Source organism: Sorex fumeus, unplaced genomic scaffold (assembly GCF_029834395.1).
Source record: "Sorex fumeus unplaced genomic scaffold, SorFum_2.1 ptg000007l, whole genome shotgun sequence".
Taxonomy (NCBI): Eukaryota; Metazoa; Chordata; class Mammalia; order Eulipotyphla; family Soricidae; genus Sorex; species Sorex fumeus.
In genome coordinates, this window is record NW_026606064.1 from 54,308,068 (window position 1) to 54,333,019 (window position 24,952).

The following is a 24,952-nucleotide window of genomic DNA, read 5'->3' on the forward strand; positions in this document are numbered from 1 at the left end:
GTGTGTGTACGCGCGCGCGCGTGCGGGCATGCGCGCACACGCACATGCAGAAATTCTGAAGAAAAGGAGCAGAATCTTTGTTTTGTTCCTTTATTTTAATATCGGACGTGGAGCCAGTACTTCCTGCTGGAAACGAAACGCTGACCTTCTGCTTGAGCTCATGGGAGCCGGTTATTAATTTCACGTATCCTAAAAAACGAGTAACAAAGATGAAGGTCTTAACGCTTGGGACAGACGTGGGCTCAGGACTATTCTTTTAAACGCACGATTACAGATTACACAGTCATTAGGAAACCATGGCTCAACGCTCAGAGGCAAGCTTCGGTTACTTTTCTTGACTTTGTGCACGTATAAAACAACAACAAACCTCACGTCCCACATGCACGCACCCCATGGAGGAGTTGCTTCGTTTCCCTGGGGGGTTCACTGCCTGCGCTCAGCGCCCGTGCGTCGCGGGCATCTCCAAGCGCTGCTTCCACCCCAAGGCATTCTCCGTATAGTGCTATAGACAGATACCCGTCAGGATTGCTTATGTTGCAGAACTGAAAAGAAATAGAAACGATCCCAATTGCGGCCCTGGAGGCGGGTGGGTTACCAACGGGTCACAGGAAACTGCAAGGTAAATAGTGGCTTCGGAAGAAAGACTCGCTGGAGTCAATGCTTTTGCAAGCTTCTTCCCAGAGACGAAGATTAATTATTGCCCTTAACGCTTAAAACCACTTGGGCCGGGCCTTGCAGCCGAGCCAGCGAGCTAGTGCAGAACCCCTGCCAAGCTGCGGACCGAGGAGGGGGCGCCGGCGGGGTGGAGAAAAAGCTCGGCCCGAACTCCCCGGCTCGGCGGGTCCCCCATCCTCCTGCGGGGAACGGTGGTGGTGGTGGTGGGGGGGTCGGGTTCGGGGCGCCTGGGGGTGGGAATGACTCCTCTCTCCCGGTCCCCGAGTCTGGAGCTGTCGTGCCGGGGAGCACACAGCTTTCTCCAGCGGCGAGCCCTGCAGTCCCGGGGAGGGGATTAAAAGTGACAAAGAAAGGGAGGGCGGGCTGGGAAAGACCTGGGAGGGAGGGCGGAGTGCAGCGGGCGGCCCCGAAGAGGCTGGGGAGGGCGCCTCGGAGCCCGCGCTCCGGGGAGTCCGGGGAGCCCCGACGGCCACCACCCCTCGCGCCGCGGCTCCGGGGGAAGGGGCCGAGCCGAGCCCCCGGGCCGCCCGCGCGCGCGGCGCAGGGTCCCCGGGCCCGAGTGCGCGGCCGGGGAGGCGGGGAGCGGCCGCGCCTCCCCCTGCCGCATGTGCGCGGTGTTGTGCGCCCGGCCCCTCCTCCGCCCTCCCCTGCGCTCCCCTCCCCCCGCGGCCGGGAGTGCGCGCGGGCGAGCGCCACACAGCCCCGGGCCGCCGCGCCGCGCGCGCCAGACGCCGAACAGGTGGCCGGAGGCTGCGGGGCGCCGCGGCCGGGAGACGCGAGCGAGCCCCCGGCGAGGCGGGCCGGGCCCCGGGCATGCGAGGCGAGCGCCCCCGCCGCGCCGCCGCCCGCCCGCGCCCCTAGCCGCCCGCGCGCCCACAGCGTCCCGCCGTCCTCCCCCGCCACCCCCCGCCCCGGGCCGCAGCGAGCCAGCGGGGTGGGCGCGGGCCGGCCCGCGGCGGCGGCGGCGGCGGCATGAAAGTGACCGTGTGCTTCGGGAGGACCCGGGTGGTCGTGCCGTGCGGGGATGGCCACATGAAAGTTTTCAGCCTCATCCAGCAGGCGGTGACCCGCTACCGGAAGGCCATCGCCAAGGTGAGGGGCCGGGGGCGCGCGGGCCGCGGGCCGGGGGGCGCGCGCGGGGAGCGGGAGGAGGGGGAGGAGGGGGAGGAGGGGGAGGAGGAGGAGGAGGAGGAGGAGGAGGAGGGAGAAGGCGCCGGGATCAATATGGCGCTTCCTGGAAAGGGGAGGAGGAGACCGAGGGGAGGCGGGGAAAGGGAAAGTGCGGCGGCCCCGCCGGGCCTCGCGGGCGCCCCCGGCCCCCCAGCCCCGGGCCGCAAAGTTCGCGGCTGCCAGCGGGCGGCCGGGGCGGGCGCGGGAGCAGCCCCCGGGGGCGCCCCGCTGCCCCCACCTGGCCGGACGCCGCCCGCGCGGCCCCCGGGGCCGGGATCGCCGGGTGGGCACCCGCCGTGGCGCCCCCCGCCCGTCCCCGGAGTCTGCCCGCGGCGCCCGGCGCGAGCCCCGGCGCGGGCCGAGCCTGGCCGGACGCCTGGCCCCCGGCTGCCCGCTGCCGGCGCTGCAAATCCAGCCTCAGGCCTCCGCCCGCCCCAGGCCCCGCCGGCCGCCGTGGGGGACGGGAACTTTTCGGGTGGGAGCCGAGTTTTAATTCCAACGCGCTCCGCCGACGGGGAGTGGCCGCGTGTCTGCGCCTTCACGCCCTTGCTCCGGGCGGGGGAAGGAACCCCAGAAACGAGTCTTCCTCCCCCCTTTACCCCGCGGCGCCCCCACTCCCCGCGCCGGGGCTCCCCGCGCCTCCCCGGGGGGCTGCCCCGAGGGGAAGGGGTGCAGGCTCCGGGGTCGGGAACGCGGCGATGCGCGGCGCCAGGTCCGAGGTGGAGTGGCTCTCGTGCTGGGCGCCTTGAAAAAAAAAAAAAAGCGCCGCCCTAAAGCCTGTAGCCGAATTCAAAGTTTTCCTACAAGGATCCCGGCGTTTACCTCTCAGGAACGAGTTCCATATGGTGTGGGGCCGCAGAGCCCGCGCGGATTTCGGAGTCGAGTGGATTTCCCTTTTTCTTGGTGCAGCGATGATAACATTGTCTCTATTTAACTGCATTCCTCTACAATGTGTCAGAAGTGAAAAGGCATTTTGTTAAATTGTTTTATCGGCTGGGTTGTGTCTATTTGACAACGGCCCACGCTGGCAGAAGTTTCTCTCCAGCACCTGAGGATTTTCTTTCCTTTTCTTTTCCTTTTCCCTTTTTCTTTCCTTTCCTCTTGGAGCAGCTTGGTGAAAAGCATTTTCACTTATAAACTTACCCATTCTCTGCATAAATACCTGGCTCCTTGAGAGCTTTGAGGCAGCCAGCGAGGTGGGGATGGGGTGGGATGTCAGCTTAATTTATAATCTACCGGCTGTTTGGGTGGCCTCTTGTAAGTCTACAAGGTGTTTGGGTGGCACCTGAAATGAAGAACAAAACTTCTGCATGGGAAAATACCATTGATGTGAGGAGAATCTTGGGGGAAAGGGGATGTTTAGAAGGAGCTGGATACAGTGATGGAACATTTTGACATTATTTTATAGTTCTACAATAATCCCTACATGGACTGGAGTGATGGTACAGCGTCTAAGGCACTAGCCTTGCATGCAGCCTATCCATGTTTGATCCCTGGCTCTTCACATGGTCCCCCAAGCACCACGAGGAGTGATCCCTGAGCACTGCCAGGTTTTGACCTCTCCCCAAATAAATTCTTACTGTTGGCTGATTTCTTTTATTGAATAAAGTTAGTGGAAATTGGGCACCTGTTTGTCTTGCAATGTGTGTGAAAGCTCTCTGCATCTAAACTACACTTAGTATTTTAAAGGTTGACCGTTCATGTTCTCAATATATGAAATCAGTTTACACATATACTTTGGAAAAAACTATGCCACAAAGGGAAAGAGAAATGAAATGATGATTTTGCAGTGTGTCTGGGTCATGGAATAGGGAGAGATGATTTTTGTTTTACTAATTTGCAAGTCTAAAAGTTGTCATTTTTCACTGTGTGCACAATGGATATCGATTGACTAGCCTGTTCAGATCTAGATGTAGTTCTTTGAGCCACTCACTCATTGCACAGAAATCTTCAGCATTGGCTGAAGTTATGTCTAAGACATTATTCCAGGTACTGATCATCAAATGGACCCATTGGCCACTTTATGAAAGTGGACTGTAGGATCAGTAGACCAGTGGGGTGCACTGAAGGCTTGTGGTGGCAGGGAAGGTAGGGTGTTGAGTAGATGGGTCGGAGAGGCCTTGGTGATAATCTGGACCTAAATTTTGAACAGTAGTGGCAGTGGTTTCTTCATGAGCTGGAAGCACAGAAAAGTGTATTGTTTTTGGACCATACCCATTGGTGCCCAGGGATCATTCCTGGTGGTCTCAGAAGACCATGTGTTGTGCCTGGAATCAAATTGGAAGTGGTTGTATGCAAGGGAAGTCTTAACTTCTGTATTATTTCTTTGGTCTCAGAAAAGTTTAATTTTCTTAAGGGAGCGTGGGAAGACATTCCAAAGAAGAGGGACATAGAGTAGAATCTGATTTTGTTATTTACACCTCTCTCTCTCTCTCTCTCTTCCTTTTACATTCATGTGTGAAATAGACTATCTACATTAGTTTCAGGTTACAAGAGTTTTGAAGAGATTTAGCAAGTGAGCCAGGAAGTGATTCTCAGAGGGTGAACGTAGTATTACTTGGGAATAATTAGTGGGAGGAATGGGATGATTTAGGACTTTCAAAAATGATCTTCTGAGTACAATTTCTAACGTGAATTTTAAGACAGACTGCAGTATCCAAAGTTTAGTCATGGACTCACAAGACTGATTCACAAATATTGCAAGACCCTGAGTGTCTCCTGGTCCAGGTTTACTTTACTACTTCTGAATTACTAGGGAATGGCTGTGATTAAACATTAGTCTTCCTATTTCTCCCCCATTGATCATTTAAAATGATTATGTAGCAAAGGCACATTAATGCTTGTTTTCATTTTCATTCTCTTATCTCTTTTGCAGCTCTTATTGTTGAATAGAACAAGATAAATTCTGTATGAGGACCTGGATACCTGGGCAGCTGTTAAGTGGTGTTTAGGTTGCTAGGTGACATTAAGGCATGATGAACTCCCATCTGGTGCTGGAAAATGTGGGAAGATCATATTTATGGCCTTGTATAAGAACCAGCTAAGCCAAATCAGGAATAAAAGGGGGGAGTGGGGAGAAAGATCCCATGGCAATATAGCCTTTTCTGCTTAACTAAGCATTTTGTAGTGTGGTGTGACAAACTTAACATCTTTTTTTGCTTTATTTTTTTGGCTGTTTAGGGGTTAATTACATATTGCTAGGTGGTGAAGAAGTTTGACTATTAAGTCACAGAAATATCCTCAACAAGCAAGTATTTAAAGATTTATACTGATAGATGGAGCATTTTATTTCTTGCAGCAGATGTTTTTCTTTTTTCTTTTTTTTGACCACGTGCAATGATACTTAGGGCTTACTCCTGGCTCTATACTCAAGAATTCCTCCTCTCATTGCTCAGGGGACCATATGGGGTGCTGGAATGGAACACAGGTTGGTTCCATGCTAGGCACGCACCTTCCTTGCTGTACTGTCTCTCTGGCCCCAAGTAGGGGGAGAGGGGGCATTTTTCTGCTGTTGTTATTGATGGCAAAAATATTTTAGCTGTTCATCCCTATTCATTCATCCTCATCTGGAGCCTCTTTCAGAAGTGGGGCCAGTTCTGTGAGATAGCAGGAAGGTGGAGTGTGTGTTTTATATGCTAGAGGCCCTCATTTGATACCTGGCACTGCACGGTTTCCTAAGCCCCACCAGGTAGAAGAGGGAGCTGCATCTTCTGCTAGACATGGGCCTTTCTCATGGGCTTATAGATGAGAGGACTGTCTGCCTGTCCTCAGCCTGTGTTCTGACTGCATGAGCCTACACAGGCAGGGCAGAGCACCCCTGCAGTGCCCCTTCTGTGCGGGGCTCTGGTCTTGTGAGTGCTTTGCTGGCCAGTCTTCAATCCCATGTGACTGGAGTTTGGTCTTGTTTTACCTGCGGTGTGTCCAGACTCTAATGAGAAAGAGAGCGCCCGGGGCTGGAGTGCATGGCTTGCAGGAGACCTTGGTTAGCTCCCTGACACTGCATAGTCCCCTCACCACTGTCGGGAGCAAGCCCTGAGCATCATACCAGGGGTAATGAATGTCCCAACAGCACATGTTGTAGCTCAAATGTTTGTTTGAAAAATGTTTTTTGTTTTTGTTTTCCCCTGAGGACAGCTGTATACAAAATGCCATGCTTCATTAAAAATTATGGTCAAATTCTTCTTTCTGTTGCATCTTGGTGCCACCCCCAGCAAGTTTTTAGGGGCCACTTATGGTGTGTTGCTAAAGGTTCACTCCCAGTGTTGCTTGGTGAACTATGATGCAGCAGCAAGGACCAAACATGCAACACATGGGACTTGTGGTCTCAGGGCTCACCCAGCCTGTGGTGAAATTCTTGCACTGGTCAAGTTGAGTGTAATTCAGGAGGCAGGCTTGGTATCTGAGACTGTAACAGAAGGCACTAACATTTATTGGCAATAGGGTGATACAAATGGTAATTGCGGCTGAATTTCAGAGCTGGGAGTTGGCATGATGGTGGTGGGGGGGGAGTGGTTGATCCCATTTAGCCAGTAGGGTTTGTTTTTGCATCGACCTGAGTGGGAAGGCTGACCTTGATTTAGAGTCTTGCATCCCAGCTTGGGTAGTGGGATGACCCTGAAGAGAACCTGCCTGGCCCAGCAGTTCTGGTTGTGTCAGTCTGTAGTGGAGCGGTGGAAGAGCGGCTGCTATGGTTCTGAGCAGTGGGCGGGAGGGTGTGGCAGGGAGGGAAACTGTGAACAACGGTGATTCAGGCTTTTGGGGCTTGTTTGGCTCCCGGGGAGCTTCATGTCAGATGGTGCAGAGGAGACTTGGGAATGCGTGGCAGGGCATTGAGACTTTAGGCTCTATCTTTGTGTGTTTTGGCGCCACACACAACAATGCTTAGGGCTTACTCCTGGCTCTTTGTTCAGGGATCCTGGTGGGCTCAGGGGACCATAAGGCATGCCAGGTATAGAACCCAGCTTGGCTCCTCACAAGGCAAGTGCACTATCCATTGTATTATTTCTTGGGCCCCACTTTATGCACTTTTTTATGTTCAGGTGGGGCTGGGAAGTTGGGCCAGGCAGCAGTATGGACCTGTGGTCCTCTTGGAAGATGGCTGGATGGCTGGAGCAGCTGTGGGGCATCCCCTTCAGAGTGAAAAATGCTGCTGGTTGCTGAGTAATGGAAAGAGATAAGAGGGGACTGGTGACAAAGGGGGCGGGGGGAGAGTTTCTACAAGTCTTAGCTCACAGTTTTCTCCCAGATTTCCCTCATCTTAGAGATAGGGAGAGAGAAATATAGGTTGGGAGCTTTATGTTTGTCTTATTTTTTGATCACACCCATCATTCTCAGGGCTTACTCCTGGCTCTGCACTCAGGGATAGCTCTTGGTAGGGCTCAGGGGACCATATGGGATGTCGGTGATTGAGTTTGTGTCAGCCACGTTGCAAGGCAAGAGCCCTGCCTGTGTACTATCTCTGTGTCTCCGTTGAATACCACTTTTGTTGGCAAGGCAAGTGCCCTACCTGCTGTACTATTGTTCTGGCCCAGATTGAAAGCTCTGAGTTGGGTTTGGAGACTGAGGTTTTGTCCTCTTCCACCATGGGGAGCTTCATTTTCTGATTTGTAACATGGTATAGTCCTGGTTCAGGGTGAGTGCTGATCAGCGATGATGCCTGTGAAACTTTTGAAACTTTTGCATGTTAGAACTGCCCCACAGTAGCTGCTGGGTAAACACTAGTTGACTCACTAATAATACATTTTTATCCACTGAACAGTTTTATTCATGGGGACACTTTCTCAAGTGTCATAACAATTTCTGTTTTGATTTTTCCTCTTGCATAAAGAGGTGGCATGTGATCTAGTTTATTATTGTTATTTGCCTCAATATATCAGAATCCGAGGAGCAAATTGTGTGTTCATGTGTGTGTGTAGAGGGCTCGGTGGTTGCTTATCTACACTCCTGGGTTTGTGGGTCATTATTTTTGTCTCTCAAGCATGGACATCTTGGAGTTATTTAATAGCAGTTTGTTATCTTAAAAAAAAAACAGCTTGAGTTTATGTCCATTAGCTTTTGAAACTGCTGTTTGCTTTTGTGAGGGGAGAACTGTGATTACTAAAATTATGTAAGTCACAGTTTTTATGAAAAATCTTGTGATTGGTAAGAGATTTTCTTGTGTGTAGATGAATGCATGTTGTTACTACAGCGCTTATTCGAACTTTTGGAAGGTTGCAATATTGTTGCTAACTGAGACAAGCTATTAAGGACATCTTTTTGCTTTCTCTTGTTTGAAAGGTGATCTTTCTAAAATGCCAGTTTTATTGCATTCTTTTACTGAAGGGCTTCTGACATCCATCTCCTCCAGGGGCCAAGTCCTGCCCTTTTGCAAAATCTCTCCCATGTGAGACCCTTGTCTTCAGCTTCTTCCTCACCAGACTCCCCACTCGCTGTACACATTCCACCCCTTTCAACTTCCTTGTACCATCCTGCCTTGGTTCTGGCGTCTTCTCTTTCTTCTGTGTCTGCAGCTCTAGAGAGCCAGCCAGGGCTCAGATGGACTAGCCATCTCTGGGAGGCTGGGTCTTCACCCCAGCTTCCTTTGTGCATCTCCAGGAATCAGTCCCCTGGGTGAGCATGCTTCAGTCCTTGGGGCTGAGTGTGTGTGTGTCTGTAGAACCATGCTCCTTCTCCCTCCAGGGAGAACACTTGTTCTAGTCCTCCCTGCAGAGCCAATCTCTCACATTGAGAGCACACTTTTACCTGGAAGACTAACTGGACCTTGCTAATTGTAAGGATTTTATTTTGGCATATTGGCACAAACAGACTGTCATTGAAACTGAGATTGATGTGATGTGGAGTAACTGGTAGTTATTCTATTGTGTCAGCTATTTTGAAGGAGTTCAGTCTTGTCTTTTGGATCAAGCAGAGGGGATACTCCTGGACTTTGCAGGCAGTATGATTTGGGCAGCTAGCCAGGGTTGGGGGAGAAGCTGGCCTGCAAACACACCTGTGCTTGGTCTTGGGCCTGTGCTTCGGTTGGAATCCCTGAGTGAAAGCCAAAAGTAAAGAGAAATATTTGGGATCTTAGAGTCACAGTGAGAGTCTGGCTGATGTCAGTCTCGGTTTACGGTGAATCTGGATGAATTTGACATAGAGATAACATTTAAAGTCCCCTGTGATCATGAGTCCACAGATAGACCATCTGTCCTGGGAAATTTTTTTGGCTTCTTGCAGAGTTAGCTACAGATTGTTGAAGAAGGATGGACACTGAGATCTCTGTATTTTTTCCCTGCTAAGGATGGAAAAGAAGATGTAGAATTGGTCCAAGAAGGCACTTTCATGGTTCATTCCTCTGAGGTGGAAATGATGCTTCCCCTGTGCTCAGCCATGTCCCAGTTGGGACCAGGGGGAGAGCAGCAGGGCATGAGATCAGTACATTTGCACAACTCATCTCTTCTGGGTTTTTTCCTCTCTTGCACGGAAAATAAAAAGTAAATTTTCTCAACAGAAATACAGTCTGTGTACATGTTAGAAAGATATATATATTTTAAGTTTTTATTTTTTTCTATTTATTTTTAATGTAGAAGACTTATGTAAAAATGCTTCCCTTCACAGCTCTGTGTCTCCTGTGCCTGGTCAGGTTTATGCCTTTGAATATTACCTTTGGGGCTGGAGAGTGAGCTCAGCAGATGCAGGAAGTTTGGGTGTAAGCCCTGACGCCACATGGTCCCCAAGCAGATTGTGGAGCAACCACCGAACATGGCTTGGGTGTGCACCTGCCCAACAATCAAAAGTTCCACTGTATCTTATTCCCCCCCCACCTCCCGCTCAATTGATATTGGAACTTAATTGACATTTCAATTAAATGTCAAATCATTTAAATGTGGAGTTTGAAATTTTGTTTTTATTTGACATTTTCTGTGAAAGTTATACGACATACATGCATTTCAGAGTCATGAAAGCATGTGTCTACACAAAAAATGTTCACGTGAATGTTCATGGCAGCACTGTTTTTAATGGCCCCCCAATGGAAACAGACCAGATGTGCTTAGCTGAGCAAAAAACTTGGCATAATTTAGCCACAGAAAAAGGAATAAAGTTCCCTATGGAGGCTATAAAGGTAGCCTCCAAGACATGTGCCAGAGTTTTGAAACATCTGAAAAATATGAAACAATAATTTTTTATGAAAAATATGGACTGTGCAATAAAATATTGCTAAGTGAAGGATGCCAGCCACAGAAACTCACACAGTGTATGCTCCCATGGAAATAACTGACCGAGAGAGGACACAGGAAGTAGAGGGTTACGGCTTGGGGTAATGGTGATTGAGTGCTAATAGGCTTGTTTTTTGGGGTGTGACTACAAATGTGTTCTAAATCTAGATTCAGATGATTGACAGTGCTTGGCTGCATAAGTTACTCTGAACAAAGATCATTTAACATATTTCATAGATCTGATAGTCCCGTACAACAGCATGTATTGGTGTGTTACAGATGCTGAAACGCCTCACATGAAAACTGACTATTTTTAGGAGTTTTCCATGCAGCATGTGAACCCAGCTCTTCCGGATCAGCTTGCTCTGTCCTGTTGCTGTCCAGTGAGCTTTTAATTGATGAACCTCCTGGCTTCCCTGAACGCTTTCACCAGATGCTCATCTGGTCCACTTTGGCCAGCTTTTTGGCTCTGGTTTTTGCTGAATGAAGGTTTCCTAGGGTGTCCTAGAGATCACCATGGTGCAGGAGGTGTTCCAGTGTACAGTTGTGGCCTGCAGAAGTTTGTGCTTTGGTAAACCTCACAAGTCCTGTTCCCTTTATCTTGCCATATTGACAGGTTCTGGCCTGAACTTCTGTCATTAGTCCCAAGAGTTCTAGTCGCCTTAATCTGTGTGGTTGGCTATGATGCTCCTGAGTCTGAGGCAGGGATGATGAGCCATGCATGGCTTTTCAGAGGAACTGGAGCTCTTCCTTCACCTACCCTCCTGTGAATTTTTTGCTTCTTTGAAACCATGGTGCTTGTCCTGCAGGTGTGACACATGCTCTTGAGAGTTAGGGTATATTTTACCTACTGTGACCTTCAGTATTTCTTAGAGTCACCAGATAAGTATCTTTCAAGATCGATTACATGCCCTGACATGTGACTTCTTAAGACTATTTCCTTTGTGAATTATAAATGCATGTTTGTTTTATAGGATGCTGAATATATAGTGATACATATAAACAGGCACATTATATATGCCTATAAAGTTGATAGCTTGCGGTGGTATATGTAAATGTTTTTTAAGATGACAATCAGGTAAATATTATTTCCCCATGTGTGATGTTCTTTTAGAAATCAAATTTTTAGAAACAGACTTTATTTTTTGAAAGATTTGTTTTTCCTGAAGTATGTTTTTTCTTCTATTGCATCCCCTTAGATTAAAGCATGAATCTGTATTATAGGGTTTGTATTTCTGAAAAGGACTCTTTGAGATGTTTTACATTGAAAATGTTTTATTTACATAACACTTGAAAATTCTCTATATAGTTCAAAATCTAAAATAGTTACTAATAGCATGTTGTATTAACAGACTAAAATACAAAGAAGAAAGTGTCATTTTTTATGTAGGTGGTTGATATGGGAATGAGAATTTTTTTCTCCTGTTTCTTTTTATTGTACAGTACAGACTGGAAACATTTCCCCCTGCATTACTTTTTTAAATTCACTGTTAAATCCAAAATTGAGGAAAAAAAAGCCAACCTTTTGGTAAGGAACACATTTTCTGTAGACAAAGGCATTTAATATATATGTATAATTCATAATTCTGAGATTCAAGTGTGCAGAAATCATAATGTAAGTAATGGTTCTCCAGATTCCTGCCCAGCAGAGTTCTGTTTAAACCCAAGATTTTTCTGATTACAGCCAGCAGCACCTGCAGAAGAGGGAGGGAAGATGTTCAGGATATTGGTTCCTGATGTACCACCACACAGGATATGACTAATCACACAATCCATTAAGGATGAGTGTAGGATATGGTACCTTTACCACTTTGTTAGAGATCTGGAAAAGCATTTCTCAGATTAACTGAGAGGGTCTGTGAGTGAAAGTCATCATATGATTGATAGATACTTTAACCAGTACATCTGCAAGATGATTCTATTCCAGCATTTGCACTGAGTAGTAGGAAATGAATATCTTTAAATTAGGAAGGCACAAATGAATAGGATTTTTTTGCCTCCAAGGAGTTTGGGAAAGCTCATAAAACCCTGACCTTTGTGTGAGGGGGTCAGTTTTATCTTTTTTATTTTATGACCCACTTTAAAACGCAGATGTTTGCAAAAAAAGATGGCAAATATCTTTTCTTGTAGGAGGCAGGCGTGTCAGACACACTTGAGACCGGGATTCAGAAGAGCAGATTCATCATTTCAGTGTAGAGAGCAAGAACACTAACCTCGAGTAGCCAGAATGTTGACTACTAATACCACCTGCCTCACGGGATTGTTGTTAGGGTTCCAAGAGAGACTGCTAAAAGGCTTAATAGGAAAGAAAACCTAGTAGATGCTGGCTCAATTGTTTTTCTGTTGTTTGTTTGCTAAGAATGGTCGCCAGTAATTAAGACTCACTTGAATAAATTCTTCTATGTTGTTCTTCTCATTCCCATTCGAACTGTACCAGATGTGGGAAATTGAGTGTGTGGTAAAATTGTTCTCTCTTTAAAACATCACAGAACAGTCAAATGTAATTGAAGAAGTGAAATCCCCATCATTTGGCTTTGGGTGCTCCAGAGTCTGTAGTGGAAGTGTGCTTTTCCAGTTTCTGGTTTCTGAGCATCAGGCCAGTGAGCCTTAGTGTTCCCACTTTTTATTTGGAAATGCTTTCTTTTGTGGGCAGTAACAAAGATGAAGTGATTTAGGATTCAGTGTTTCTCTTTCAGACCATGGTCCCCTTCTGACCTGATTTCCTTCCTGTGGACCTCCTGTCCTCCAGGTTGGCCCCAGAAACCCATGTGGTGGCGCTGCCCTCATTTATGCCACTTTCACCCTTTGTAGTACACTCAGGCTCTAGACCAGAGTCACACACATCCAGATAATGCTTCTGTCTTACATAAGACCTTTTATCCAATAGTGGATCTTTTTCTTTAACCTCTTAAGTTTTAAGCATAAATTAGGCATAGAGTTAATGAAGAGTCAACTTAATTATTGATATGATTTATGTTTTGAAGCGCCATTATTTTTGTGTTTCATTTAGTCAGCATTATAAATATATCTGAATGTGCTAACTGAAAGGGGTTAAGTTTATTCTGTTAGCTTTAGAATATAAATGGGAACGGTGGAATTCCTCCCACCACTCCCCTGTTTGTATTGTTATAGCATGGCTTACAGTGATTTCCATATTATCGCTTTATGCTTGCAGTACTACTTCACCACCCTGTACCCAGAGTCCTTAACCCTCACCATTGTCCCATCACTTCTTTCCACTCATGAGCTTTTTTAGGGAAGAGTTTAACTTTTTTTAAAATTTATTCAAGAAGAAAGGGAAATTTTCATAATAAGGTAGAGTACATGGTTGGTAAATGTGGTAAGTCAGAGTCATTGGGGCAATTTGGGGGAAAAATGAAATAATTTGACATCAGCACTAACTTCCAAAAAATGATGTCTTGGTAGAATCCCAGAGGAAGTGATATTCTTACTGCATGGGGCACACATTGTTTCTGCTTCATCTTTGTTCAAGCTTTTCACTGAGTTGTATATTTTAATATCTTCAGATATTCTTTTGAATATATACATGGAATTTTTGTAAGTTTGTAAATTCTGTATTTCATTGTGGAGAATTTTTCATAGCCGTAGCTGTGTATGCTCCTATTAATTACGATTACTATTATATAATTGGTAAAGCCAAACAATTTATAATATTAACATGACATGCCATTTAAAAAATTATTTGTTAAAGGGTTGTTTTTATTAATTTTTTATTTTTGGGCGACACTCATCTGTGCTTAGGGCTTATTCCTGGTGCTGTGTTCAGGGATCACTTCTGGCAGTGCTGGGGATCGACCTGGGTTAGCTGTGGGTAAGGCAAGTGCCATACCTACTGTCTTGTGAGTGTGTGTGTGTACGTTGAGAATTATAACCCAAGTCTCTGCACATGGAGAATAAATGTACCACTGAACTACCTCTCCGGCTCTTTTTCTCCTGTAAAAAGTACTATAGAAAATTCAGTATTAGAATTTACTATTAAATCAGTTGGAAATAGAGGTGGAAATTCTAGGTCCACAAATATTCTAATCACTTAGTAGTCAATAGCTGACTCTTTCACAGTTCAATAAGAATTGTATTTAATCATCTATCTTAGCTGTGTGACTTTCTAATATTAGTGCTTGTGACTTTCTAAAATCAGTGCAGCTGCCGTTATCACTGGATCAAGGGAATTATGTAAAATTTCTTAGTTGTATTTTAGAAGTCATTGGTTATAATTTTCAAAAACCTTTAAAACTTGAAGAGAATATAATTTGAATCTGTAATTACTTTTCATATTTTATAAAATGAGTGTTTTAAAGACCTTTGGCATTTACAAACCAGTAGTACTGAGAATGCCTTGGAGCTCAGAGATAATCTGTTATAAAATAAAATGAGAAAATTGACATTTTTTTGACCTCTCTAATCCTTTTTTATATAGGCCTAGATAATTCATATGTCCATAATATTTCTTTATTCTTCTAGGTATTAAGATGGTGATTTCAGGCAGTTAAATCAGCAATAAATGAACATAGGATATCTTTTGCTTAGGTAGGTAAGGTTGACAGATTGATGCAGTTTTTACTACCTTAGTTCACCAAAAGGAACCCAGTGCCAGTCATCAGAAGATTTCATCCAAGAGTTGACTCATTTATCTTCTAAATAGGGAATTTCTCTCTCTTTCTCCTCTCTCTTCTCTCACCTCACCACCCCTCCACCATGCCCCCACCCCCAACTTCCACACCCGGCAGTCCTCAGGGTTTCAGGTCTTACTTGTGGTTCTGGGTTCAGGAATATCCTCCTGGTGTTGCCCAAATGTGGTGACAAGATCGAAGGTGGGCCAGTCTTGTGCAAGGCAAATGTCCTACCTACTGTACTATCTCTCCAGCCCCCATCTTATTAATTTAAAGTATGATCCCTCTCTCTCTCCCCACATGTGTTTAGGAAGGTTGCTAGGTAGTGATTAAGACAATAAAGCTTATCTAGTTTTGCAGTGTTCATGTTTTGACTTTGATCCCTTTTAGTATTTGTAGATAGTATTTTATGTGAATGCACTTTTTAAGCTGTTTTCCACTTTTCTATCGCTGTTGAAGTGAGTGCATTAGAAACCTGAAACTTTTGTTTCATCCAGACCATAAAAAAGTGATATATTAGCAGGAGAGGTTGGAAAAAAAATACACACAAACATACACACACACATAGTCCTATCACAACTTCCTGTGTTTTTGTGCTTTGCTAGTGAAAGTGATAAATGGTGCTTTCAAAAACTTTCCAGGATGCCCCAGTGTTTTATAACAAAATAACTTGAGAAAACTTAATATGGGGAGTTTTCCTGCCCCCACTCTAACTTTATTAAGGCATAATTTATGAATAAAATTATCGCACATTTAATGTATATGTTTAGAATTTCCCCCCTTTAGTTAATTAGCACATCCATCACCACATATTTGCTCATGGGGGGGGGGGCGGAGAGACAGAGAGAGACAGAGAACATTTAATTTTTCTTCTTCTGGGGAGTTTTTTTTTTTTTGTCTGTTTTGATAGATGGTAGGTGGGATTTTAGTCGGAAGCAGACTTTATTACTTTTCCACCCATTAGGAGGGAGGCTGCTTCCTTTATAGATTCAACAGTGTTGTTTGGAGCTCGTTCTTTGCTTTTGGTTCCAAAAGCTTTTTAGATTAACTGAAAGCTCTTGCAAAAGGGGTGATGTATGTAGGGCATTATTTATCTCCCTATCACAGTGGAGTTACTGAGAAAGAAATACCTTTTACAGTGAAATTTATCATGCTTTCCCAGTGTCAGTTGCTGAGGACTTTCAGAGAGGTAGGAGAACCAGGAAACAGTCTGATCAGGAGAACCAGGAAACTGTCTGATCTCAATAACCACTGCTGCCGAGAGTAATGGGTAGGGCGTGTGCAAGTCTGGATCCTCAGCACCCTGCCACAGCAGGAACAGCATAAGTAATGGTTGGCGTTTATGGACATTCTGTATACTTGGCCTTAAGTGCTGAACTAAGTGACTTCTCTGTATGGGAATTCCAGGGAGTGGTGGGATTAATGCACCCTCCAGTTTACAGTTGAGGGCACATGGGCCAGAGGAAGAAAAAGTTGGGAAAGATTGCACATCGGATGCATGCTTTGGCCTTCTGAGGTAAACCCTTATCATTGCCGAGTTGGACTATGAAACCTGTCACTGCATCATGACAAACAGTGGCCTATGCATCATAGAATCTTACAGTTCTAAAAAAAAAAAAAAAAAAAAGGAAAAAAGTATATAATGCCCCCAGGAGAAGATAGGTTCTTTCCTGCCTTCATTCTGCTTCAGTGGTCTGTGGATTTTGAGAAGTAGTGTATCTTTGGGATGACCCAGTTAGTGAGGCTCAAGAAAGCTTGACTGGCTGTTAAAGATTTTTACAGTTGGGGCCGGAGAGATAATACAGCTGGTAGGGTACTTCCTTTGCACATGGCAGACTAGAGCTCAATCCCTGGCATCCCATATGGTCCCCAAGCCAGCCAGAAGTGACTCCTGAGCACTGAGCCAGGAGTAAGCACTGAGCACTGCTGGATGTGGTCGCCCTTGCCCCAAAAGATGTTTGTGAGTTTAGGATGGTCCTTGGATCAGTGTCATTGACATTTCTCAGAAGCTTGCTAGAAATAGAGATTCTTGGATCCCATGCCACACAGTGGCAGTATCTGATTTTCACCAGATCCTCAATCATACACAGCAGTTGTTCTCATTATTAGCTGCAAGTGAGAATGCCTGAAAATTTCAGAAACTGACGCTCAGGGTTGAGGTGGCTGGTGTGCATGTTTTGTATATGGGCGTCCTGGTGTGACTCCCCCACACTGCGTGATCTGCCATGCTCCCCAGGTTCTCTACCTGGGAGTAGCCCCTGAATCCTGCTGGCTGTGGCTTAAAAACTAGTACATAAATAAAGGAAGAAAGGACTGGAGACATAGTCAGGAGGCTAGGCATTTGCCTTGCGTATGATTTTTTTGGTTGTGACTCTGGTTTGCTTCCTGGCACCACAGCTGGTCTGCTGAACAACTGCCAGGGGAAACTCCTAAGCACAGAGTCAGGAATAGTCCCTGAGAAGCACAGAGTGTGACCGCAAATCTATTCTCCCCTCCAAAAGGTCTTAAATAAGAATAAGAAGACACAGATGCAGACTCAAATCAATTTGGCTTCTCCCACCAACTTTCTTTTGGATGGTGGTAGTGTGTGTTGGGGGGGTGATAGGGGTGTCCCACCAGGTGGTGCTCAGAGCTAATATACCTGTCTCTGTGCTCAGGGACCATCCTTGTTGTGGCTCAGGGAAACCATATATGGTGTTTGGACTTGAACCCCCAGTCAATCGCATGCAAGCAAATACTTTACCTGCTGTACTTTCTCTCCAGCCTTAAGAAGTTTGGTTTTGGGCCAAGTAGGGAAAACGTCTGTGAGCATGGACAGTCCTCCTTTTGCTAGTATTTTTTTTTCTAGTTTGTTTGTGGATATGCATTCATATATTTGGGGAAGACAGTGTGAGAGAAGACATTAGGCATATTTTCACTCGGCCAGCATAGAACTTCTTTTATGGACTTACACTCTCGTCCTTTGAACATTTCCTTTGGGGCCAGAGAGATCTTACAGGGGTTTAGGTGCTTGTGATTGACCCTGATTTGTTCCTTAGCACCTCATGCCCTGCCTCCAGCATTGCTGGAAGTAGCTTCCCCCAGCACGGTCAGGTATGTCCAACACCCCGCCCCTCAAAAAAGAATCTTACCATTGAACAGTTTCCATCAGCATGCTACAATGCGAAGGGCCTTTGCTGATATTGGCAATTTGGCTGGAGGCCTCTTGAACCTGAACAAGGGTCAGAGCAATTGCCCGCCAGTGGGTTAGGTTTGGAACCTTCACCACGGCATAGTTATTTTTGGTATTTTTCTGTCAAGTGGCTGCTATGTTCAGTGTGTGTGTGTGTTTAATGTTTTATTTTTTACTCTAAGTAGGGGACAAGTGGACACATGACCAGGTTGCCAGTCTTCACCCAGAATTAGCCAGCCCTCTTTTGGGTGCTTGCAGAGTCTGAGTGAACAGGAGCGCGGCTCAGGCTGGTCCACTTCCCCAGCTCTTGGCGCTTAGTGAGCCGGAGCCCAACATACCATCATGGAATTCGCAGGGTGACTAAAGCTGAAAATCATTTCCTCAAGGGTGCTTTCAGCCAAGGGTGCTTTCAGAGCAGTCAAGTGCAGTTGTTGGTAACATTTTAAAAAACACCATCTTCAGATGTACTGTAGTTCCAAGGACTTAGTAATGCTGAATTTAATAGATCTGTTGTTAGAAATTACCTAAAGGCATATCGTGCTAAGCCTGTGTAAGAAATTTTATTTAGCAGTTTCAAGTAGCACTTTATCATTTGTTAATTAGTAAAAATCATGGTTGAGGCACTTGCCTTGGATATGTGGCTGACCCTGGTTCAATCCCTACTACCACATATAATCCCCCCAACTGCTGCCAGGAATGATCTCTGAACACAGAGCCAGGAGTAAGTCCTAAACACTGCCAAGTGTGGCCCCCAAATCTAAAATTAAAAAAAAAAAGCAACAGTATTTTTTTGAAAGTGAATGTATATGTTGGTATTTCTGTATAACAAACCACCCAAAACTTAATGGTTGAAATCAACAGCTATATAATTCTTATGATATTTGTGGGTCAGAAAATCAGGCAAGACTCAGTGGTGATTCTTTTGCTATTGATTGTTTTTACTTACGGAATATTCAACTGGCGACTAGTCTGGTATGGAGAGTCCTGGCTGGTACCATCCACATGTCTGGTTTTTGATAAGGATGAGAGGATCTTTGGTACTGCTAGGATACTGACTGGAGTACCTATAGGTACCTGTACCTGCAGAAGGTCTGAGGAGATATGTTGTCTAATGCTGTAGTAGAGAACTAGTATAAAGAGTCAGGAAGAAAAAATTGTCACTTTCTTAAGACTGACCTTGGAAGCTAGCACAGCTTTACTAGCTCTGCCTTCCATACGCCAAACTAGTCACTAAGCAACAGTAGTTCTGGGGAAAGGCTTATGGACTCCACTTCTCCATACTAGAAGTGTCAAAGAACTTGTCCTCTTTATTCTCCTTGAGTGTGTGTGTGTGTGTTACATGTAACATCAAACATTGAGTCTTTTTATTATTTAGTGTCATGTTTTAAAATGTCCTTTTTCTTGATCTAGGCATGGGTAATATATATCCTGGACATTCGAAGCCAACAAACCTAAGAAGTCGTTTGCATTTATAATTCATGAGTCCGAAGATCTGACAGCTTTCCCAGGCTCATTGGTAGAAAGACATAATGGTAATAACACCTTAGGTTTATGTGGCATCTTCTAAGAGGTTCTTTAGGTTCAAAGTAGTTGTGCCACTCATGATTTTTATTGGAATGTCTTGAGAGGTAAATAAGGCACAGTATCCCCAAGTTCCTATGCAGATGAGGAAACGAGTTGTTTTCATCAGTCTATTAATGAATGGTGTTCAGAACACAATTCTTGTAGTGATCTGTGTGCTGATGAGGACTAGAGTATGCATTTACTTTTCCTAGATACAATTATGGAAAAAGGTGGAAGTTGTTTTTTGTGTATCTGGTAGTATTTAAAATTATGTACCATTTTTAAGATAAATGTCATGTTTATCTATTTATTTTTGGGCCACATCCACCTGTGCTCAGCATTTATTCCTGGTTCTGTGCTCAGGGATCACTCCTGGTGGGGCTCAAGGGACCATATGTGTTGTTGGGGATTGAACCCAGGTTGGTGGCACGCAAGGCAAGCACCCTATCTGCTGTACTGTTGCTCCAGCCCCAGGATGGCGGTGTTTGCTTTGCTTTCCCCTAAGCCTATTCTCCTTCTCTGGCCTGACTGCTCTCTCCCTGTGCACCACAGACCACTTGCTGCCCTAGTGCTTGCTGGACCATCTCTGCCACAGCCCAGAAGTAGCCCCAAATGGTGCCTTTCCCAATTTTTGGTCCCAGTCCACAGCTTCAAAAATAGTTTTCAGTGAGTCAGAGGGATAAAGAGAATCACTGTATAAGCGTCGATTTTTTTTTTTTTTGGAAAAATTTCTCCAGTTGTTTTGACAATTGTTAACATGTTTTGTTGCATATGCGTTATTTAAAATGGATCAACTTATTTTGGTGGGCATGGAGCCAGGGCACCAGTTGTGGTAATACCTTGGAATGCTGGTATCTGGTCATGTGGCATTGCTCTTGCCCAATGGTGCTGGGGGCCACCAAGGCTACCATGAGGGTTCTTGGGAGCTTCTAGAGCTACAGGCAGCAGTGCTGGGGGAGGAGCTGGCAGTGCAGTGCCAGGGGTCAAACTTGCTTGTGTGCATGCCTGGCATGAGCTGCTGACCCAGAGCTATCTTTCTGGCCCCAAATGGGTGAACTTTTTGATTTCTTTTTGTTTTGCTTTTGCACCACACCTGGCAGTGCTTGTGGCTTATCTCTGGCTCTGTGCTCCGGGATCACTTTTGGTGGGGATTGGGGGACCCTATGTGGTGCTGAGGATCAAACTCAGGTCAAATGTATGTATGGCCAGTGAATCCTCCCTGCTGCATTATCTCTGAGCCCCAAATGGGTGAACTTTGAAGGCACAACGAGTTGCTACCATTAAGGACTTTTGAAACCTGTCTGTGTTAGTGTCGCACAGCCTTGCCCCTACAGAGCCTGTCTCCCGCCTCATTCTGCTAACAGCTGGGTGTGGCACTGACTTTCCTACTCTCCGGGTACCATGAAGAGAGTGAGAGAGGTGAGTTGCAGGTTGTGGGTAGCTGGTCCACAAAGAAGATAAAAGAGGGTGAAATGTGTCCCTGGTGGAGAACTGGGTCCTGGAAAACTGTAGGGCAGCTCTGAGTAATGCTGGAGTTAATTAGGAATGCTCCTGAAGGAGTGGAGCCAGCTTGCCTTTTATTTTTTAATCTTTTATAATTAGACCTGAATGAATAGTGAAATGGTGTGTGTGTGTGTGTGTGTGTGTGTGTGTGTGTGTGTGTTTCTTTTTTTTTTTTTTGCATGAACTGAACGTAGGAGTTGAATCTGAATTCATCAGAGAACAGGTGTGGCTATATTAAAGAGAACTTTTTCTTTTTAATAGACAACTGGCACCTTGAATAAGCAAGGTATTAGAAATAATCATTTTTGGGGGCGGGGTTGTTTATTGGGGAAGCTGGGGGGCTTTGTTTCAGCTCTGAACCTGGGGATTGCCTCTGGCAGTGCTCTGAGGACCAATACACTATCAAGGATCCAACTGGGACCAGCTGCATGTCAGGCAGATGCCATAACCTTGTACTGTCTCCCTGGTTGGGGAAAATCATATTGTCTACCTTCCGACTAGGACCGGCAGGACCCTGGACTCATGTCTCTGCACCTCTCTCACTCGGAGTGTTGGACCAGCAGGTGGTCCTCTGCTCTGCTCCTCCCATGGGATCTGAGCTCCTTCCCCAGTCCAGGGACAGGAAGATGGGCCATTCCAACAGGGAGCACCAGAGGATGTCCGTAGACAGCCTGAGTCAGGGGCTTCAGATTGGCAGGGGCTCCCCGACCCAGCTCACTTTCCCACCTAATCATGCCTTCCTCCTTCTTGTCCCTTTCTAAGAAAGAGGAAACAATTCATTTGAAGAACATGTCCTTTCAATCTGAGCAGGGCACCGCCCTAGACCACAACTTCCGGAGGAAAAGTGCCGGTCCGGGCGTCGGCTGTGTGCTCTGTGCCTGCTGCCGGCCCAGCTGGGCCACCCTGGCTTCGACACTGCTCTGAGCGTTTCCTGCTGGTGCTGGCAGCTGCTCGGGGCCAGCAGCGCAGCGAAGCCTTGAGGGAGATGCAGGTGGTGAAGACCCGGGCCAGCTGCTCCTGCCTGTGCTCGCAGGGTCATCTAGGTTTCTGGCTGGCTGCTGCTCTGGTTACTCTGCACTGTGCGGGGCTTTCTTTGCCTCCCTCGTCAGTGGCCCAGACTGTTATAAGAATCACACCTCCTGGGTTTAGGGGTGCTTTGAGAGGGGCCAAAAAATAGTGTTTTGTGTTGTTGAATGAAGAGGCATTTTTAGTGGTTGGCTTATTATCTTTTTGCTGCCTCTGTGGAATTATTTCCTCCTTTATGGTATTCTCAAAGTCCATGTGTCTGCAGGGGCCATTGCAGTGGTGTGTGATCGAGTGGCTGTGTGTCTTGGACCTTGTAGATGTGGTACCTGTGCGAGGCTGGGGTGGAAGGAATGGTTTGAACTTAAGCGTTTGAGTTTTCCAATGACAGAACTGGGATTTATTTTACAGACATAAGCTTTTGGTGTCTTTTACATAATACATGATTTTTCACATAATTTCAGTGGTCAAAGGATGGATTCAGTATTTAAGCACCTTTTTAATATGAGGATGCATTACTGGAATGCTTAGGATATTTCATATTTTTTATTTTGGGGAAGGTTGGAGATGACTTCAACTGCCCCTTAATTTTCGCTGCTTCATTAAAGCATGAAATAAGTCACATGAAATGATTCATTTTCCCTACTTTTCTGGCTTACTGGCTTCATATTTATATATAACCCCTGCTTGCCTAAGTGCTGGTCCATCAGCAGGGGACAGAGTGAAGTGTGCCAGTGAGGTGTTTAAATCAGAACCGCAGAAGCAGGCTTTTGTATGTTTCCTGGTGGAGGGCAAAGCTGCTAAGCTTCTGTCCCTGTCATGTGCAGCTCATCTATCTGGGGTGCTTTGTGCTATCACCAGTGAAAGAATTTTAGCATCCTTCTCCCTTGTTTATACATTGGTGTCATTACTCTACATGCCACCTCCGGGAGCTGACTGATGAGTGAATTAGGGCTGGCAGAAGAAGTGGAAGACAATGTACTGTGGGGTTTTCTTGAAACAAATACACTTTACAATTTTATTGGATTTTGTCCTTTAAATGAGAATACTACAAATAATCCTATTATAGACTAGAAACAGCTTGCTCCTGCCGGATTACACGCCTCAGAATGATGTTGCTGTTACCTTTGAAAGCCTGGCTCTAATAAATGAGTCAGTTCCCAGATTTCATCAATAATTAAGCTGGAATGTGACAAGTTTTGTCCCAATCCATAGCTGTGCAGAGTCTCAGGCAATCTGCTGCTGCAGAGGAAATCTCTTTGTAGTTCCTGATTCAGCATTTTAGCGCACAGGATTCTTCCACAGAGACACCCATTTGAGCAAAGCATAACCCATATTTCTTGAAAAATGTTGTTTATTGTTTACAATAAAATACATACTAGGGGAAATTTAGAATGTGCAGATGGATTTTACAGAGGATAACAAGGTCCCATAATTGCACCGCTCTGAAGAATATACAATTTGAATATTTTCTTTTTAGTTCTTCTGTATGTTTATGTGAATGCAGATATTTTAAAAATGATTGGAATCAATTGGATTGGGATCAATAATTGGATCAGCAATTGGATTCCAATTATTTTTAAAAGATGATAGCACAAGTGTTTCTACTTATTTTGCTTTTTGAGCATCATTTTCCCATGTCTTTTAGAAAATTATGATAGGATTTAAAGAGGGTACAGTGCTTCATTGTGTAGACATATAAATATGTGACTACCTATGATTAAAATTTTAATTTGTTTCATTTTGACCATTTCCAATTATTATTGTATTCTTAGTGCATAAAATGGTGTACTGTTTGGAGTCTTTATTTAAACACCGTGGTTTACAAAGTTGTTCATAATATGGTTGTTTTGGGCATACAATATTCCAACACCATTCCCACTACTAGAGTGACTTTCCCTCCACCACTGCCCCCAGTTTCACACACCCCCCACCCCAAACCTATCCCCTTAGGCACAAAATAATTTATTTTATGTTGCTTTGCTGTAACAAAATGGTAAACGGAATTATCAAGGAATAGTTTTGTGAAAGAAAATTTGTGAAAATTGTTATATCTCATAATGGTGTTATGTTTCTATGCCAGAGGTGTCAGAGTGTGGGTGTGACTGTGACTGCGGGGACTTTGGCAGGCCAGGGACCATCCCCCTCATCCCCCCCCCACCCCCCCAGAGAGGACTCCAGAGTTGTCAGCCCCAAGGTCTGTGTACCTGGGAATTTCTGCTTGGTGTCTCTTCTGATATCCTAAATTATTTCTTTAAATCAGGAGCATGTTTATTGTTTGGAAAGTGAAGGATCTCAGTTTGTACAATTTTGCCAATCTGCTTTCTAGCAAAGCTACAACCATGTATACTTGACTGGAAGGGAGATTGCTACCTGTCTCAGCCCAAGGGACCTGGGTCAATGGTGTTGACAACAGTATTCTGCTGCTTAACTCTTGAGCCCAGAATCAAGTCTCTTATCTCACACTGATCATCTTTTAGCCAAACTGTAATATCTACTTTTTGTTTTTGATGATCATCTCATAAATGTATATACTAACGGGTCTGTCCCAGAGCAGGTTCTCAGCTGGATAGTGGTGGATGTGGTCAGTGATCTTATGTGCAGTGTTTGGATTCTTTTATGCTAATGGAGCAGAGTGATGGCTGGGAGATAAAGGGTTGCTAGATCAACTTTTCCACTACTTTCAGGGAGACACAAAGTGCTTCATTGAATTGAGATTCTAAACAAGATAGATTGAAAATTGTTGAAGATTCAAAAACATCTTCCTATTCCCAAAAATGTTACAGGGAATGGATTTCAAAGATATTGTTGTATCTAGGAATTTTCTAAAGCTCCCCATGTCTTCCAAGATTCTTGGCTGTGACTAGCGTGTTGGTGGTGTTGGCGCGTATCTGGTGCCCTTTGCTCTGTGCTTTGCATGTAGAATTACATTTTTGCAACTTTTCTGCTATTCTGACTGGATTATGAAGCTTATTCTGAAATTAAACACTATTCCTGTTCCCCTCTCTTCTCTCCTTAGG

The 24,952-nt window shown here is 45.4% G+C and overlaps 1 protein-coding gene across 18 annotated transcripts in view; it reads left to right on the forward strand.

Annotated features, from left to right (window-relative positions):
- Positions 1-600: 600 nt before the first annotated feature.
- PARD3 (par-3 family cell polarity regulator) overlaps positions 601-24,952 on the forward strand; it is a 668,633-nt gene continuing 644,281 nt past the window's right edge. For 6 of the 18 annotated variants that reach the window (XM_056131087.1, XM_056131122.1, XM_056131091.1 and 3 more), the window contains exon 1: positions 1,555-1,767. In XM_056131087.1, the coding sequence (XP_055987062.1) occupies positions 1,648-1,767 (120 nt within the window). In that variant the 5' untranslated portion in view covers positions 1,555-1,647. Of the gene's footprint in view, positions 620-1,338; positions 1,768-24,952 lie in introns of those variants that run through there. The other 12 variants (XM_056131097.1, XM_056131135.1, XM_056131103.1 and 9 more) reach the window with 6 other exon arrangements.